This window comes from Helobdella robusta (assembly GCF_000326865.2).
Source record: "Helobdella robusta unplaced genomic scaffold HELROscaffold_34, whole genome shotgun sequence".
NCBI classification, from domain to species: Eukaryota; Metazoa; Annelida; class Clitellata; order Rhynchobdellida; family Glossiphoniidae; genus Helobdella; species Helobdella robusta.
The window spans coordinates 395,131-415,811 of record NW_008704659.1 but is presented as its reverse complement, the minus strand read 5'-3'; the positions used below and the strand labels follow the sequence as shown (position 1 = coordinate 415,811).

Below are 20,681 nucleotides of genomic sequence, written 5' to 3'. Positions count from 1 at the left end.
CTCACACACACACACACACACACACACACACACACACACACACACACAAACACACACACATGCACAAACACACACACAACAAAATATCAAAATCTAACAACGTCAATTACACGCACGCACGCACACACACTACACATACAAACATACCACACACGCACATTAAAATTTTTAACACAAGTTAAACACCAAAGAACATTTAACACAACGAACCTGTACATACAACATTCAAATATACACATACACACAACACACACATACACACAACACACACATACACACAACACGCACATACACACACACAACAAATCTCGTCTTCTAAACACTTCTTAATTGCGTTCAGCTTTAAGAGCCAGCCACACACACACACACTTGAACATTTTTGACATGGAAAAGTTAAGAACTGGAAGTGAGCTAAAATGCCTCTTGAATGCCTTTACGGTTTATAGCGTAAAGACGTGTTCGTGTTAGTCAATGGTGTAGCCAATGCTGAAGGTTACGTTACCAAATTTTTAATTATTTAATATTTATTTACTATATTCATTTAAATAAACTAAATTAATCAGAATGAATAATTCACTAATTAACAAACCTAATTATTTAACCAATTATTTTACCGATTTTTTAATTAAATATTAATATTATCTCTTGCGGGTAATTTTATTTTAGCAGTAGGTATGTCTCATTAAATACGAAAACCATTTTCTAGTTTGTATTAAAAATAGTAATTTCATTCCATGCCCGCCATTCCTACTAGTTTAAACTGTTTCATCCACTCTTTGAATACCAATGAAGACTTCTAGAAATAAAGATATGATTGAATAAATATTAAACAGACGAAGAAAGAAAACTAAATACACACGCACGCACGCACACAAACTCGCACACACAGACAAACAAGTACAGATACAGACACACTCACACAGACAGACAGACAGACAGACAGACACAAGAGATTCTGGTAGTTTTCCATATCTCTATCGCACACACAGACGTACACACATTTAAACACACACACATACACACACACACACACACTCACCAATACATATAATTATATATACACACACATACACACGGATATTTGCATTTATTTATTCACATATATTCTAATTTTTAAAATCAAGACCAAAAAAGAACGCGTTTTCTTTCAAATTTAATTAAAACAATGTACATCTGTCCTGTTATAAAATAATCCGTCAACTTTAAATCTAATTTATTTACCGTAGTCAGGCCTACTGTACACTGTACACATACACACACGCATGAATACAAACACACATTAAACACGAATACACACACATACACATCTATTCAAACATTCATACACGCGCACACACACGTATATATTCAGATATACATACATACATAGACATAGGCACACAAAGAAACATTTTTTAAATGAAAAATTTAAATGCGCCCTTTTGAAATGATACCCAGAGAAGCGGCCCAGGCTGACTCGGCCCTTCACTTTTCGCACCCCAAGCTAAGCTAAGGTCAAGGTTAATAAAACTGATGTTATTACTACATTATTGCGACAGATTTTGCTGCAGCTACAACAACAACTACTACTGCTACTACAACAACTACTATTACTGCTGCTACTACTGCTACTACTACTACTACTACTACTACTACAACTGTATATCGTTATTATTGCTGTTCATCTTATAAAAATGTTGTTTAATGCTTTGGATAAAATATTAACTACATAAAGTAATTAATTTAGCAGCAAAAATGTTTGAAATTCGCCGAAAAATAAATAGCCTTTTTTGTGAAAAAAATAAAAAAATTAATAATATTATTGTTGTTGCTTATTATTATTATTACTGTTTATTGTTTGTTTATTGTTATAAACAAAAAACAAAAAGAATTTCCCCTTTGATGTTTTGAAGCGTTTCGCGCCTCAAATTACTACTCATAAAAGATTAAAATTCCGAAATTAAAGCACTTCTACAACTGCTACTGCCGCTGCTACTACTACTACTGCTACTACTAATACTACTACTGCTGCTGCTACTACTTCTACTACTACTGCTACTTCGATTTTATGATTTCAAAATGTGGAAACTTGAATCAGCTTCTACGATGAAAATAAGAAAAATTAAAAAATAATAATATTAATAATTATTATTATTATATTTATTATAATAATTATTATTATTCTAATAAAAAAATATATAAAAAGAGTTAATCTGAAAATATTTAATCGCTATAAGCCAGATAAGATCAGTGAAAACGATTTTGTAATGAAAAAATTATTATTTCTCATCAGTAACATAGCTAACGATTGAAAATGAACAGACAGACAGAAAGATAAACAGACAGACAAACAAGCATACGGAGAGACAGACACACGATTAGACAGACAGATAAACAAACAAACGAAAAAACAACCAAACAAACAAACAGACAGTCAAACAAACAAACAAACAGGCTAATAAGGATAAGTCAAACGAACAATCAGACAAACAGTGCGAAACAGAAAGCCAAATAGATTGACAGCCGAACAGACAGTCAAACAGACAACCACACATACAAAAAACTAACACTTCTCAGAAACATCCAGATAAGGACTGCCATCTTCATCTTCTTTGTTGTCGTCATCATCAGCGTCAATAAAATAATTAATGGCTTCTTGTTGCTGTTTGAGGCTGTGGTGATTTTGATTCATTAATGAGCAGTCGGTGCGACAGATAAGAAAAGCTGATATCGCTACTGCAGCAGCTACCAAGCATTTGATCGTTTTCATGTGTGTCATGTTTAATGATTTCTTTTACTGTTCGACTGATGGGTGGATTGATGGCTGGCTGAATGAATGCGTGAATGAATGAATGAATGTATGAATGAGTGAATAGATTGATGAATGAATGAATAGATTGATGAATGAATGAATAGATTGATGAATGAATGAACGAACGAATGGATGAATGAATGACAGGTAGACGGATGGATAGATGAATAGATAGCTATTTTGAATGATAGATAGAATAGATGAATGAATGGATGAATGGATGAATTAATGGATAAATGGATCACGATTCGATAGATGAAGAAATAAAAAGTTAGATGGAAAATTGATAGCATTCATTTTTAAAAAATGACCATTCATGGATAAAGTTTATGGTTTTTCATCCGATTAAAACTAACTTTTAAGAATAAATTAAATATAATGACAAAACTATGGATTAAATTTTTGAAAAAAATGTCAAAAATATTAAATTCTTTATCGTAAAATTGAAAAAAAGACAAAATTTTTTTTTGGAATACTTGAAATGTGGAAGAACTTATCGAAACAGGGTGACTCAAGCGAAAATGTAACGGAAAAACTTCAAAAATCTCCCACACAACTACAAACGAACAAAACAACAATCACAAATCTTGTTCTCATCAAAACTCTCGAATAAACATTATCAAACAAATAGCAAAGATTAAAATTAAAAATGTTTCACTAAAAATATTTTCTATTTTTTAATCTTTCTCTCTCTCTCTTTCTGTCCGCAAGTAACAAAATTTCGAGATAGATTTTGATTCATCTGTTCTTATTTTTATAGACCGCTCTGATCTCAACTATAATATGGCATATTATGTATATATTATGTATGTATACACACACACACACACACACATATATATATATATATATATATATATATATATATATAATATACATCTATAATGTATATGTTGGAATGTGTGTGTGTTTGTCACAAACATACATACATACATACATGTTTGACGGTTCAGTGTCACTCATCATGTTTTGGTTTTAACATACATACATACATACATACATACATACATACATACATACATACATACATACATACATACATACATACATTCATACATACATACATACATACATACATACATACATACATACATACATACATACACACCACACACGTACACACACACGTAAACACACACACGTACACATACACCGAGAAATATATGCATGTATAAGTTTTATTGCTTTATTAATTGTCTGTTTTTATTGCCGCCAAACGCGCGAACTGCCGGCCTGATGGTTTGAAGGAGGAAAAAAATAAATGAATGAAATTTTGTTTGATGTACACCCTAGCGTAAAATATCTCTACCTATTATTAACCATAAATTCACATCTACGGGCTATCCTTTATTAGCATTTCTTGGATTTTGGGGATTAAATCTTTAAAATTAAAATTAAATTAAATTAAAAAATTATTACTTTTTAACAGTTTCAACGTTGTTATTGTCATCTATTATTTTTTCACACTTTAAAACGCTTTCATTTCGGGATTTCAATTTGTTTTTAATGAACTGTCTGGGACGGACTTGATTTTTTTACGGCTTTATACGAATAATTTTACGAATAAGTATAACAACAACAACAATAACAACAACAACAAACAACAAAAACCACAACAACAACAACAACGACGACGACAATAATAATAATAATTTATTATTTTTTATGTAAGTTTATTTATTTTTTTAATTTCTTCAACTTCCTTTGATTTTTCCATCTTATTTTCATCAAAAAATTTTGTCCTACCCTAGAGATTTATTTTTTACTACTACTACTACTACTACTACTACTACTACTACTACTACTACTACTACTACTAGTTGTAGTAGTGGTCGTGGTAGTAGTGGTAGTAGTAGTAGTAGTAGTGGTAGTAGTAGTAGTAGTACTGTCGGTAACGTACAAGTCTACCATTTCGTGTTTTTATTTTTTTCCTTTCGATTCGTTCTTTTGATCTTCTATCTGCATAGTTCAGTTAAATTTGGATTTAAATTTATTTAAATTTAAAATACTGCTACTTCTGCTACTACTACTACTACTACTACTACTACTACTACTGCTAAAACTTCAACTACTACGACTACTACTACTACTACTACTACTACTACTACTACTACTACTACTACTACTTCTACTACTACTACTACTTCAACTACTACTACTACTACTACTACTACTACTACTACTACTACTACTACTACTACTACTACTACCACTACCAGTACAACTATTACTACTACTTCTGCTGTTGCTGTTTGTGTAGCGTGTGTCCTGAATGAAATCGTCGTGTCGTGTTTTGTTTATCTTTTGCTTATCTTCGTTTTTAATGTAGCTCTAGTTGAATTTCCTTGTTTCGATGTGGATGTGAATTTTTTAATGTTACTTTAATAATCTTAGTGATAATAATAGGCCTTGCTATCTTTTTGCCTCTTCAGTGCGTCAGGGATTGAGAAATTGTGTTTTTGACAGTTTATGTTATATTTATTTTTTGTTTTTGTTTTTTTTGAAGAAAATGTTACTCTTTAGTTTCGATATAATGTTTCCGAAATTGTTTTTGACTTTAGTTACGTGTGTGTGTGTATGTGTGTGTGTGTGTGTGTGTGTGTGTGTGTGTGTGTGTGTGTGTGTGTGTAATGGTTTCTATGGTTGGAGTTAATGAAAATGTTATACTAGGAATGGCAAAACGGTGGCAAACAAAAATATATGTGCTAAACAGTCTTGACATTTTCGCTTTGCAGTTCAGCGACTATCCGTTGTTCATCCCACAATGTTCTTACGATCGTCTTCTTGTTCTCGCTTCTTCTTAACTCGTCTTAAACACTCTTTTGCTAAATCTGCATTTGCTTTTTCTGGCCCTTTTCTCTGAAACTCTCTACCTCTTTCTCTGTCTACTTCTCCATCACTTACGAAGTTCAGAGCGGACCTCAAGACCCATCTGTTTGCAAAGTTCATTGAGGAGCGCAGTTGAACATCGCGGAAATAGCGCTTTATGAACTAATTGATTGCGTGATTGATTGATTTATGTAACACTCACACAACACGACAAATGTTTGTATTGTATATTTATAACATGACGTATGATAGTGTTTGAGTGTAGGGCAGACCGTATTCACGAGATATCAATCATGGCACTCCTACCGGCTGAGCTAACTTGTCAATAAATGATAAAAGAAACACAACGAAATAAAACAAATTTTAAACTTTACAATTTAAACTCACTAATTTATCAGTTTACTTTATAACTTACTAAATATTGAAAAATTACCGATTAAAAGAAGATTCGGTACTAGTGAAACGAATATCGGTATGTGGTACATCTTTATTTCAGACACACCTCTCATATAATAGTAAACAGAAATCATATGTTCGATTCTTCGTCGGTACGATAAATTATTAATTTATAATTAGATAAAAATTAAATAAAACTAATTTTTATATTTTTTATGAATTTATTATTTGTTAATAATTCATTGAAATATTTTTTGAAATACAATGTTATAAATATAAAAATTAAATAGTTAATTATTTAATTTTTTTTTAATAAATTACTTAATAATAATAAAATAATTTTTTTTTGCCGAAATCCTTATTTTTCTTTCACTAATTAACTAAACTCGGACACTAACTGAAAAACTAAACTAATTAGTAATAGTCAATGATGGTGGAATCTGTTGAAAAAATTCATGCAGTCAAGTTTGAAGATGATTCTTCAAGTATGCGAGTGTGTGTTTGTGTGTCATGTATGTATCATGTGAATAGTGTGTAGCTTGTGTACGTATTTATATAGGTATGAATGTATAAAAATGTATTAAATCAGTATGTATGTAGTTTTTGTAGTACCTCTCTATACTATAGTATGTTAGTTTTTAATTTTTATTGTATGTGCTTTTATTGTATAACTACTTTAGTTAAATTTTAACATTTTTTCCTTATTTTTCAGAAATTGTCAGAGAATTAACATTGAAATCTTACGAGTCGTTCGTGAATGATTTCACAGCAAACTTACATAACTTACAAATAAGCACCGATGTTTTCAGCCATACGGTTTGGGATATAGTCCTAAATCCAATTGCCCTAACTGTTATTTTATTTCATTTAGTTCTGAATGTTTGTGGGGTGTGGTGTGTGCGAACATGTGTGTTTGTATGTGCTGCGTATGTGTGTGTGAGTGTGTTAATTTTTTAGATATTTAATTTAAAATTTTTAATTATTTTATCATAGATTTAATTTTATTCCTAAAAGTTTCATCCCAATGAACTTGCCTCGATAGATGAACTCATCGAGACGGACAATATCATTTTTGATAAAATTCTTAGAGTCTTTGCTTCCCTATGCATAGAAATTCAAACTTTGGAACGAGAGGCCGTTGAAAATTTTTATCTGCAATTAATTTTCTATGGTGAAGGGGGTGAGGGTTATTTTATCATTTGTCCAGTTAATTTTATTATTATTATTATTATTATTTATTTATCTATTTACTAACAGATGAACATGCAGAGAAACAAGATGGAGACATACATCTGCAGATTGGAAGGATGCTTCCCATCTTAGTGGTTATTATTATTATTATTATTATTATTATTATTATTATTTTAATACCTATTATTATTAAGTGAAGTAATGAATTAATTAACGATTGAAAGTTTGAATTAAAAAAATTGAACGAAATTGATTAATGAATGACCGACTTACTGCTGATTGAATGAACGAATGATGAATGAATGAATGAATGATAAATGAACGAATGAATGAATGAATGAATGAATGATAAATGAACGAATGAATGAATGATGAATGAATGATTGAATGATTCCAGGGTCTATATAAATATGTTGGAAGGTGTACAGATGTTTTGAGGAACTGCCTTCTTCAGCTTTGCATCTTCTATACCAATGAAAGGTATTACCCATTGGCTAAACTAAATGAATGAATGAACAAACGAAAGAACGATTGAATGAATGAACGTACGAGTTAAAGAACAAATGAACAAACGAATGAACGAACGAACGAATGAATTTTTATGATATAGATATTCATTTGCTAGTAATTGTTTTTTCTCTTAACAGTGCTTCTATTAGGAGCATGGATATTTCTGGCTCTAACTTAACGGTGAGCTTTTTTTGTCTAAAATTTAAAATTTCAAAATAATGGTTTAGGAATATTATTATTTGGTTGTCGTTGTTGTTTTGTTAGTTATATTTTTTTTAAAGTTATTCATTAGTAATATGCTTATTACGACCGTTGTACTCTTGGCTATTTTGTTATTCATTTAATTTCATTCATTCATTCATTCATTCATTCATTCATTCATTCATTCATTCATTCATTCATTCATTCATTCATTCATTCATTCATTCATTCATTCATTCATTCATTCATTCATTCATTCATTCATTCATTCATTCATTCATTCAGACCAACCAATTGACTGACTGTTTGACCGACCAGCTGACCAACTAACTCACCAACCTACTGACTGACTGACCTACAAAACATAAAAAATCTATATTTTAAAAATAAACTGAATATAGAATAATACCGAAGAATGTAAATTTTTATTTCAACAGGTTGTTTATGAACACATCGGCCAGCTGATGCACCATTTAGCAGTCTTAGACCACGTAATAGACAATCAAACCTTACTAAAAGAACATTGGAAGATGTATAAAAGGTTATTATTATTATCATTATTATTTATTTATTTTAGATTATATTTAGTTTTTAATTAATTTGAATATTTAAAATTAATAATTTACTATCATAAAGCATGGACGGACAGTGAAATAGTGTAACGACTAAGGCGCCTGATTCGGATGCTCTAGTGTTGTGTGTGTGTGCGTGTGTGTGTTTGCGTGCTTGCGTGGGTGTGCGTGTGTTTGCGTGTGATGTGCGTGTGTGGGTGTGTTGTTGCTGACGACACCTCTGAAACTAATTAACTTAGGGATGAATGAATCGTAGCAGTAATAGTAATAATGGTTGATAATCAAGAGGTTTTTTTTTCACTCCACAAATGAGGCAAACATTTTTTCAGAATGATAAAGAGCGTCTATAGCAGTCCGGAGAGTGTAAAAGTGAACTCCGATCAGATGCAGCAGTTCATCGTAATGTTAAACCGCGTAGATAACGTCGTCATGCAGGGCTCCATGTTTCAAGTTTTTTGAGAACATTTTTTATTTTATTTTTTTAAATTTATAGATAATAAATTCTAGGAATTACATTATTATTTATCATTATTATTATTATTATATTATTATTATTATTTCATTTTACAGACGTGCATTAACCAGAAGTTTGAGGAGCCAGAATTCAGCATCAACGTCTCCACCAACAAACATTTCTCCGACGAATGCATGGCCGCCGTTAAAGAATTATGGTCTAGGGTTGACCAAAAAATTGGTCAGTTCGATTATTTGTAACACTTCTATGGTCAATTTGGTTGTTTGCGCTTTGTTTTTTATGGTCAGTTTGATTTCAAAAACTTTATTTTCTATGGCCAGTGTGATTTCTAACTTTTTTTTTCTATGGTCATACCCCTGTGGGGTATGTGACAGGAGAGTGAAGGCTAACTCGGTATTGTGTATAGGATGTCAGAAATGGGTGCATAAGAGATGTAGTGGTGTGAGGGGGGCACTGAAAAAGGTTGAAGGCACGTTCAAATGTAAGAAATGTGTTCATGTTGTGATTAATAGGACGGACGCAAGGACGGGGTTGAGTGGTGGTATTGAAAGAGTGGAAAGCTTTGTTTACTTAGGGGATAAGCTGAACGCGGATGGAGGATGTTTGAGCGCAGTTACGGCTAGAGTTCGTATAGGATGGATGAAATTTAGGGAGCTGAGTGGGGTATTGTGTGGAAAGAAATGGTCAGTGAAGATGAATGGGAGGGTATATAAAGCATGTGTGAGAGCAGCGATGGTATATGGTGGTGAAACTTGGGTGTTGAGGAGAGAGGAGGAAAGTGTATTGCAGAGGGCTGAAAGAGCTATGGTGAGGATGATGTGTGGGGTTAAAGTGAAGGATAGGAGGAGTAGTACAGAGCTGATGTCAACGATGGGACTGAATGAGGACATTGTGACATTGTGACATTGATAAGGAGATCGAGATTGCGGTGGTATGGACATGTGTTGAGAAGGGATGAAAGGGTCGGGATTAGGCGAGCGTTGGAGTTCGAGGTTGAAGGAGTGGTAGGAAGGGGTCGTCCGCGATTGGGATGGAAAGAGCAGGTGGAGAAGGACAGGGTGAAAGCGGGGTTGCGTGATACTGAGGCGAGTGACAGATGTGGATGGCGTCGAGGGGTATTTCGGTTTCATCATAGGTAGCCAAACGGCAACCCCGATCTCGGAGAAAATGTCGTCTAAACGTAAGTTGTTGTTGTTTTCTATGGTCAGTTTGGTTTATAACATTTATATATTTGTAATATAATGCAATCATTCTGCATTCCTTTACAGAGGAGAGAGAGAGAGAGAGAGAGAGAGAGAGAGAGAGAGAGGAGAGACAAAGAGAGAAAGAAAGTTAAAATTAGATTGACGGAAGTATAATAATAAAAACCAATAAGTCAATAAAAAAGAATTAAGTATTATTATTTTTATTTTGCTACAAATAGAGAGTTTATTTTTATTATTGTTGTTAGGGGAGGTCTCTGAAATGAACGAGAGAGCGAGGCTGATAGGCGTTCTCTGCCTCTTTGTTCTACACCAATCTGTCTTCCAGAGCCAGGATAAAAAAATGTTTAAGACTCTGTTTGATGTTCATAAGAAGGTTTGTAGTTTGAATTATTAGTCAGTGCTAATGTTTTAGTATTTTATCCATCCGTTCATTTATTCATTTATCCATTCATTCATCCATTCGTCAATCCATCCCTCCATCCTACCGTCCATCCATCCCATCCATCCATCCATCCATCCATCCATCCATCCATCCATCCATCCATCCATCCATCCATCCATCCATCCATCCATCCATCCATCCATCCGTCCGTCCATTCATCCATCCATTCATCCATCCATCCATTCATCTATCTATCTATCCATTCTTTCATTCATTCATCTAGATACCTTGCTTAGTACTTACTGGCTCTTCAGTCTTCTATCCAAGTGAATTCCTAGCTAGGATGCTGCCGAAACTCAACCAGATGGTCGTTGATAAGAAGACATTGCAGGCGATGGAGTCCGCGAAGCTGCTCAATCTCCAGAAGATGGTTCAGTGTCTTAATTTGTTAGTTGCTGCTAAATTCGGGGGAGAAAGAGAGAAATGAGAGAAAAAGAGGGAGCGAGAGAGAACGAGAAGGAGAGAGTGAGTGAAGGAAAAAATTGCAGAGTGTTGAATCTGCGAAGCTGTTGAACTTACTGAAGATAATTTAGTCTTTTAATTCGTAAAATTTTTGATGAATTGAAAGAGAGAGAGAAAGTGAATCAGAGCAAGAAAGAGATGGACAGCAGAGATGAGGAGAGGGAGAGAGAGAGAGAGAGAGAGAGAGAGGGGGGGGGGAGAGAGACATACATTTTTTATATAACAACAAATTAAAACGACAGCTAATTAAAACTGAAGAAATCCAACCACCGTCCAAATAAATGATCCCAAATTTTTTAACCACTTCAATTTGACACTCCAGGCAGCTGCCTGCATTTGAAGCCGGTCTTGCTCAGTGGATTGTCAAACTTGAAGGCTATCTGATGTCACTTCCGTCGTCATTGACGTCATCGTCGGTTCAACTTTCTGACCCGAGGTTTAACGAGGAGCTAATTGAGAAGTGCAAATTACTTCAGCAGGTGAAGTGTTTTTTTTTCTAGTGTCGGTTTTTTTCTAAACTTTCTCACTCATTTTATTATTTTGTTGTCATTTTTACATCAAAACTATAATAATAATAAATATAATAATAATAATAATAATAATAATAAGTTATTATTATTATTACCATTATAATAATAATAATAATAATGACGTCACCAACATGAACAGCAGTACAACTAATTAATCACCCAACCAACCAACCAACCAACCAACCAACTAACCGATCAACCAACCAACCAATCATCCAAACAATCAACCAACTAATCAGTCAACCAACCAATCAACCAACCAACCAGCCAACCATCCAATCAACCAATCAATCAATCAATCATCCATCCAACCAACCGACCAGGGCTTGATCCAATCCTTCTACCTGCGTAACACCTCTGCCACCCTGCTGACCACCCACGCCACCCTGAACAGACCAATGACCAAGTCCCTGGTCAATAATATCTGCCATGTGGTGGAGATGTTGAAAGTTATAGAGGGTAGTTGGTATAGGTTTAGTATTCAGGTTGTGAATACTGCTTCCTACTTGGTGCAGTATTTCTCGCTACTTATGGCGGTCGTCATTTCCAATGCAAATGTGAGTTTGTGTTGTTTGTTGTTGTTGTTTGTATGTTTGTTTGTTGTTGTTTGTATGTTTGTTGTTGTTTGTTTGTTGTTGTTGTTGTTTGTTGTTTGTTTGTTGTTTGTTGTTTGTTGTTGTTGTTTGTTTGTTTGTTGTTGTTGTTTGTTTGTTGTTTGTTGTTGTTTGTTTGTTGTTGTTTGTTTGTTGTCGTTTTTGCTGTTGTTATTATTGTTATTTTGATGACTTTTTTTATTATAATGAAGAATTCAATTGATAAATGATAAATTTTCACTCAGAAGCGAGTGAGAGGTGATAAGAAGGTGAGACCTGAAGTCTTATCAGCCTTCGAACTTATGCTGCAGTGCCTAGCTGGACCTAGTACGTACCTGCCTTTTAAACAAATTGTTCTTCAATTAACTTAACGCCATCTACGTGGAGTTTTAACTTCATGGGAGTATACAAAAGACGCGTGTACAATCTGTACAACGTCCAAAAACTTGGTATCATGGGTAGGGTATGATAAATAGATAGATGTATAGATGGATGGATAGATAGATGGATAGATTTATAAAAGGATGGATAGATGGAAAGGTTTTCTAATTATTTTTAATAAATTGGATAATAATTATAAAATTACAAAAAGCTCTATCGTACACAACTTTCAAAAGCTAAAAATTCGGTAGGTTATATCAAATATTGCACACACACACACACACGCGCGCACACACAAACATATATATATATATATTTTCTCTTAATAATAATAATAATATAATTTGAATGTTCCTTTAAATGAAATTATTTCAGTGACTAATGAACGTATCTTGGCGATGAAATTAGCTCTAGGGTTCTGCGTGAAAAATGTTGGTACATGTTGTCTTCTTTTTCTTCTTCTTCAAGTTGTTTTTGATTATAATGATAATGTATAATGATGGCGATAATAATAATAATAATGATAATAATAATAATAATAACAATAATAATTACAATGATATTAATTAATTAATTATAGAAGGCATTCAAAGATGATGAGCTAGTGAGTATAAGAGTCTACCTGGAAGATATAGACCGATTCACAAACTTCAAGACATTGTTGGTTCTTTTTCGAAAATTATTATTCATATTATTAACGAGACGAGAGGACAATTAACGAGACGAGACAAGATGGGAGGACGGTTTAACGAGACAACGATAAACGAGACGACGATTAACGAGACGATACCGTTAACTTTTGTCGTTTTGCATGGTCTTCAGATGTTTTAATGGTCTTCTAAATCTTTTACGATACTATTTACGAGACAAGACGACGATTTACAAGACGATACTAATAACGAGACTAGCCGGCAATTATTATTATTTTTATTTTATACCACTTTTCTTTCCGTAGAATCCAAGAATCATCAGATGGCAGTTTCCTATACTGGCACAGAGTCATACTACCAACGTATTTTGGCAGCCTTATTGATGACCCCGCGACCTCTTCAAGGTTACAGGTTAGATTGACCACAAGTCAATATAACCTGACCGAATAAGACATTATTCGGTCTTCAACTTCTTAACTTTTATTCACCTATTTGATTTGTTGTTGATTATGATCAAACTTTGAAACTTTTGAAATTGTTGTTGCTGTAGTAGTAGTTGTTGTTATTATTATCGTTGTTGTTGTTGTTAGTTGACTCGTCTGGTTTTTCTTCGTCACCACCATCGCCCAGCACATGTTACAAGCTCTGAATGACGTCACGACGTCGTTACTGATGACGCGACATTCTCAAGATTCCGACCTGTCAGTCCTCAGACCCTACCAGCGTTACGTCAGGAAGATTTTGAATGAGGTTTTTTGGCGGGAAATTTTTTTTCGCCCTTTGCTGATGATGGTGATGATGTTGGGAATGATGATGATGATGATGATGTTGGGGATGATGACGATGGTGATGATGATGTTGATGCATCATCATCATCATAATCAGGATTTTTTGGACGTTGTATGTCGGGAGATTGAGACGGATCTTAGACTCAGTATGCATCTTCATCTGCAGCTGGATAGCAGGAACCCATTTAAGGTCGTCATCATCTTCTTCCTCCTCACTATCTTCCTCATCATCATCGTCATCATCTTCCTCATCGTCATCGTCATCATTTTCCTCATCATCATCGTCATCATCTTTCTCGTCATCATCATCATAATAACCGTCAATAATAATAATAACAATACTACTACTTCCACTACTATAAAGAAACTACTTTTACTACTCCTGTCACTACTACTACTACTGCTACTACTACTACTACTACTACTAACTACTACTACTACTACTACTAACAACAACAATAATAATAATAATGATAATAATAATAATAATAAAAACAGGTGCCAACGAAGCAGCTATCCCACTTCATCAAGCTGCCCCCTCTCGTCCTCTTTGATGAAATCGTCAACGTGAAAAGTTAGTGACGTCATTATCGTTGACGTCATCATACTCATCATCGTGACGTCACCATCACTGTCGTCGTCGTCATCTTTAGTATCATTTTTGTCTTCTTCGTCAGCAACATCTTAATCGTCATCATCATCATCGTTATCATCACCACGAATATCTCCGTCATCACCATCATCATTATCATCATCTTCGTCATTATCATCACCACCATCACCATCATCATCTTCGTCATCATCATCATCATCAGCAATAGTTGAGAACTACCTGGACAAGACCTTCTACAACCTGACAACTGTGGCCCTACATGACTGGAAGACCTACAGTCAGATGAAAGTTTGGGCCAAACACGCCTACGGTCTGCAGTTGCTGGAACCTCATCTACCCAGTCAGACTATTGAGCAGGTTGACTGGTTGGCTGGCTGGCTGGTTGACTGGCTGGCTGGCTGGTTGGCTGGTTGGTTGATTGGTTGGTTGGCTGGCTGGTCGGTTGGTTTTTTCGTTGGCAGATTGGTTAGACTGAAAATTGAAATTTTTGTGACCATTCAGGGCCTGGATATTTTGGAGATCATGAGGAACATTCACGTCTTCGTCTCCAAGTTCCACTACAATCTTAATAACCAGGTGTTACTTAGAATTAAATTAATTTTTTTACACGCATACTCACACGCACGCGCACACACAAACACACAAACACACACAACATTATTTAGACACAGATATTAAAACAATGTATAAAAAGATAGGTAAATAAGATTAGATATAAACATAGGTATCAAATTTGAATTAGATAGATAGATAGATATATAGATAGATAGATGGATAGATAGACGAATGGATGGATGATATAGATATATAAATTTGATTTCACGGTATATCATTATTATTATTTTAAAGATTTTTGTTGAGAAGTCAAGCAACAATAAGCACTTGAGCACCATCAACATCCAACACACCTCCAACTCAATTCGAACACACGGAACAGGTATATTATTATTATTATTATTATCATTTCTATTATTATTATTGTTATTATTATAATTGTTAAATAAACTACCTCAAGCACTTATGCTAGATAATGAGCATTGTGGTTTCATCATACTGTACGATGGAATTTTATTTTTATTTCATTCCACCTACTGCTGATTCATTGATAATAAAAGAGTTTTAATTATTATTATTATTGTTATTATTATTATTATTATTATTATTATTATTATTATTATTCACTTCCGGCAGGTATAATGAACACCACGGTCAACTTCACCTATCAGTTCCTGGCTAAGAAGTTTTTCATCTTCTCGCAATTCCTATACGACGAGCACATCAAATCCAGGCTAATTAAAGTTATTATTATTATTATTATTGTTATTATTATTGTTATTGTTGTTGTTGATTGATTGTGTAATTGATTGAATTTTTTTCTAGGACTTGAGGTATTTTAAAGAGAACCACGCTGAAACCAACCAGAAGGTAGAGGAGATGGGAGATGATTATCTGATGATGATGGCTGATGATGTCATTCTAGATGATGATGATGATGATGATGACATACAAATGCACTCTTTCTCTCTCTCTCTCACACACGCACGCACGCACACATACACACATCACCACATCATCCTAGTATCCATTCGATAGAGCCGAGAAATTCAACAGAGGTATTAAGAAGCTTGGGATGTCAAAGGATGGATTGAGTTATCTGGATCAATTCAGACTGCTCATCACACAAATTGGTTGGTTGGATAGATGGATGGATGGATAGATGGATGGATGGATAGATGGATGGATGAGTGGATGAATGAATGAATAAATGAATGAATGAATGAATGAATGAATGAATGAATGAATGAATGAATGAATGAATGAATGAATGAATGAATGAATGAATGAATGAATGAATGAATGAATGAATGAATGGACGATTGGATGAGTGACTAAATGATTGAATTAATCAATTTACTAATGAACAACCAACCAATCAACCTACCAACCGACCAACCAACCAACCAACCAACCAACCAACCAACTAACCAACCAACCATCCAACCAACTAACCAAATAATCAACCAACCAACCAACCGACCAAACATACACCAAAGGTAACGCAATGGGTTACATAAGACTCATAAGGTCAGGAGGTCTGCACTGTTGTGCCAATGCCATCAGGTTCGTTCCTGACCTCGACGACATTGTCAACTTTGAAGAGTTATGTAGAGAGGAGGGCCTAGATGGGGAGGCTATCGATGCCGCTAGGTGTGATTTTTTTCGGAATGATTGATTGGTTGGTTGGTTGGCTGGTTGTTTGGCTGGTTGGTTGGTTGGTTGGTTAGTTAGTTGGTTGGCTGGTTGGTTGGTTGGTTGGTTGGTTGGTTGGTTAGTTAGTTGGTTAGTTGGTTGGTTGGTTGGTTGGTTGGTTGGCTGGTTGGTAGGTAGGCTGGCCAATTGTTTAGTTAGTTGGCTGGTTGGTTGGTAGGGTGATTGAGAAGTTGATTACTTGGTTGTTCAGCTGATTGGTTATCATTATTATTATTATTACTTACTTTTCGAAGGCACCTGGACTCAGTGGTCAGCAGCATGACTAAGAACTTCTCCGAAGGGACGGAATACTTCAAGGTCATCATCACTGTACTATCATTCTGAAGTTATTCAATAAGGGCGCGCCACAAATCTTTAGATACAGATACAGATTATCTAGATCCACTAATTCTTTAGATACAGATTATCTAGATCCATTAATCCTTAGACACAGATACAGGTTATCATTATTACTATTAGTCATCATAATAAACATGATGATTACTACTACCTCGTCTAATTTGGCGCAAAAAAAGAAAACAACGTCCTACCTCGGGGAAATTGGGTTTCTGGACGCTAAACGAAGATTGATTGATTGATTGTTATTATCATTTTTATTGTTGTTATTGATGTTTTTATTATTGTTATTATTGTCTACAGATGCTGGTTGAGGTCTTTTCATCGGAATTCCAAGATAGTAAGAACATGCACATGAGAAATTTCTACGCCATTCTGCCTCCACTGGTTTGTGGTGATGACGATGTTGTTGGTGGTGATGATGATGATGTTGTTGTTGTTGATGATGATGATGTTGTTGGCGGTGATGATGATGATGATGGTGTTGTTGATGATGTTGTTGACGATGATGATGTTGTTGTTGATGATGATGTTGTTGATGATGTTGATGATGATGTTGTTGGCGGTGATGATGTTGTTGGTGATGATGATGATGTTGTTGATGATTATGATGGTGTTGTTGTTGATGATGTTGTTGATGATGATGATGATAGTGTTGACGATGATAATGTTGTTTTTGTTGTTGATGATGATGATGATGATGTTGATGATGATGATGTTGTTGATGATGATGATGACGATCTCTGAGGAATAATTTAATTATAGAAAAAAATGAATAAATATAATAGATCAATAATAATTGTTATAATAAAATAATTTTTTATTTTAAATTTTAAAAATTCTTCACTTCCAGACTCTCAATTTTGTTGACCATATGATAGCTAGCAAGGATAAATTGAGTAGGAAAAACAAGGTCGGTGCCTCATTCACAGATGATGGATTCGCTATGGGTATGTGTGTCTATGTGTGTGTGTCTGTGTGTTTGTCTGTGTTCGTACGAGTGTGTATATGTAAATATGTGAATGGTGTTGTATGTTGTGTGTTTATTTCTCTCTGTGTTCTTTCGAATTCAAACATTCGTTAACCCACACACACACACACACGCACCACATATAATCATTAAAACGTACACACACACACACACACACACACACACACACACACACACACACACTTACGTACACTCATTAACACGTGCTCACTCTTATACACATAGGAATAGCTTACATATTGAAATTGCTGGACCAGTATAGCGACTTTGATTCTCTGCATTGGTTTCAATCCGTCAAAGAGAAATATAACAAGGAGAAGGTTTTCATGAAACATGCTTGAATGAATGAATGGACGAATGAATGAATGGATGAACGAATGGATGAACGAATGGATGAATGGATGAATGAATGGATGAATGAATGGATGAATGAATGGATGAATGAATGGATGAATGAATGAATGAACGAATGGATAAATGAACGAATGAATGAATGAATGGTTGAATGAATGAATGGTTGAATGAAAGAATGGTTGAATGTAGGAATGAATTTCACCTGACGTGACCTTATTTGTTGTATTTGGAGTAAAATTCTTAACTCGTTAATGCAGCAAGACATCAAAAAACAGCCGGCGGCGGCAAAACTGGACGAGAAGCTGCAGCAGACGATGATGCTGACGCTGAAGAGATTGGCGGCCTACCAGCAGGTTTTGTGGTTTTGGGGTTGTTTTTAATGTTTTTGTTGTTATTTGTTTGTTTGTTTGTTTGTCTGTTCGTTTGTTTGTTCTTTTTCATTCATTGATTAATTGATTGATTCATTTGTTCGTTCATTCATTCATTCGTTCGTTCATTCATTCATTCGTTCATTCATTCATTCATTCATTCATTCATTCATTCATTCATTCATTCATTCATTCATTCATTCATTCATTCGTTCATTCACAGGAGTTCGACTTGCTATCCTTTTCACTGAGCAGCGCAAGGATCTTCTTCAGAGGGGAGAAAAATATGGACGCCTTCGCTATGACCAACAATAATGGTTGGCTCGTTTGGTCTGCGGTTGACTGATTGATTGATTGATGATCGATTGATTGATTAATTGATTGATTGATTGAATAATAATAGTAATAATATTAATACTAATAATAATAATAATAATAATGATAATTATATTATATTTTTAGATGTCGCCAAGACTGATATTAAAGATGACACTACTACTACTACCACCGCTACTACTACTACTACTACAAGCAGCTAATAATAATAGTAATAAACAGTAATAGAAATAATATTAATTAAAAATACTCTAACCATTCAATCCATCAATCAATCAATCAATCAATGATAATAAAATTATAGACAATTATAGTGATAATCTGTCGGTTTATTTTCAAGTTTATCATTCCCGTTCTAAGGTATTTTACCGACATTTCTTTGCTTGTTAAAGATTACAATTTTTATTGGTGAATTATTTAGAGAATTAGTTAATTAATTATGTAATAAATATTTTTGAAACAATAAATGAATGAATGAATGAACAAATAAATGGATGAATGAATTAAAGGATGGATGAATGAATGAATCATATTTGTGGATAATAATTTGTGAAATTAATTTATTTACAGATTCAATGTATTAATGAATTTATTTGTTTTTCCATCCCTTGAAATGTTCTTGCCAACCAAACGAGTGACTTCTTCGTACCGAGTGTGATGTCGTAATGTGACGCTATGGGGACATATTTATTTATTTATTTTTTCCATTATAGAGTACCAAATAAGTTTAAAATAAACTTGTGGAGAGGCCATCCTTAACTAAGTCCTAAATAAACAAAAATCCAAGAGTTAGAAATTAAGAAAATCCATTTCAGCGTTCAAATGCATTCAAATACTATATATTTATATATAGTATTTGAATGCTATTTTGAATTAAAGTAAAGTTGCACATAGATATATATAGCTGTAGATAAATTTTGAAAGTGCAAACTATATCTGGAAGTGAAGACGTCAAATCAAAAGATGCAAACTTTGCCTGCACTCTTCTATTCTATTTATTAAAATTCAAGCGATATAACACAACAGTTATCAGGTAGTATATATGCATGTATATATGTATACACACACGCATACATACACACATACATACACACACATACAATGGCACTAATACGGTACAAAAGATGATCTTTCAATCAAAAATATATTGAATAATATAATATAACAATGCAAATTTTATCACAAGCATTTAGATGATGTTGAATTTAAGTAAAGTTGCACATAGTATCACAATTATAAAAGGAAGATGTTGAGAACAAACACTCTTAGCGGAATTTTGTCAAACTTGACAAAATTTCTTGACTTGGTAGTGAAGCAAATTTCCTGTCACAGTGAGATCAACAGCTTATTTGTTCAGTATTAACGCACATGTATAATCAAATTTAAAAAGAAAACC

General features: G+C 33.9%; 2 protein-coding genes across 2 annotated transcripts in view; one reads left to right on the top strand and one right to left on the bottom strand.

Annotated features, from left to right (window-relative positions):
- Positions 1-2,758, bottom strand: part of HELRODRAFT_175538 (hypothetical protein) — a gene marked incomplete at both ends in the record, with an annotated part of 3,720 nt that extends 962 nt beyond the window's left edge. Inside the window, one exon of the mRNA XM_009022965.1 lies at positions 2,548-2,758. Within this exon, the coding sequence (XP_009021213.1) occupies positions 2,548-2,758 (211 nt within the window). The remainder of the gene's footprint in view (positions 1-2,547) is intronic.
- A 3,981-nt stretch (positions 2,759-6,739) lies between these two features.
- Positions 6,740-19,295, top strand: HELRODRAFT_82872 (hypothetical protein; the record flags this gene model as incomplete). The annotated part of the gene is made up of 32 exons (XM_009022964.1): positions 6,740-6,868; positions 7,031-7,196; positions 7,274-7,341; positions 7,605-7,687; positions 7,855-7,897; positions 8,356-8,459; positions 8,820-8,940; positions 9,061-9,184; positions 10,416-10,543; positions 10,836-10,999; positions 11,397-11,553; positions 11,928-12,161; positions 12,443-12,524; positions 12,954-13,009; positions 13,159-13,238; positions 13,534-13,639; positions 13,859-13,978; positions 14,114-14,209; positions 14,515-14,590; positions 14,832-14,986; positions 15,131-15,205; positions 15,479-15,566; positions 15,821-15,927; positions 16,010-16,054; positions 16,209-16,317; positions 16,684-16,837; positions 17,134-17,197; positions 17,540-17,623; positions 18,090-18,186; positions 18,453-18,547; positions 18,839-18,934; positions 19,173-19,295. Coding segments are annotated over 32 exons (3,429 nt in total), but the record flags the coding sequence as incomplete, so codon positions are not given.
- Between the last annotated feature and the right edge of the window lie 1,386 nt (positions 19,296-20,681).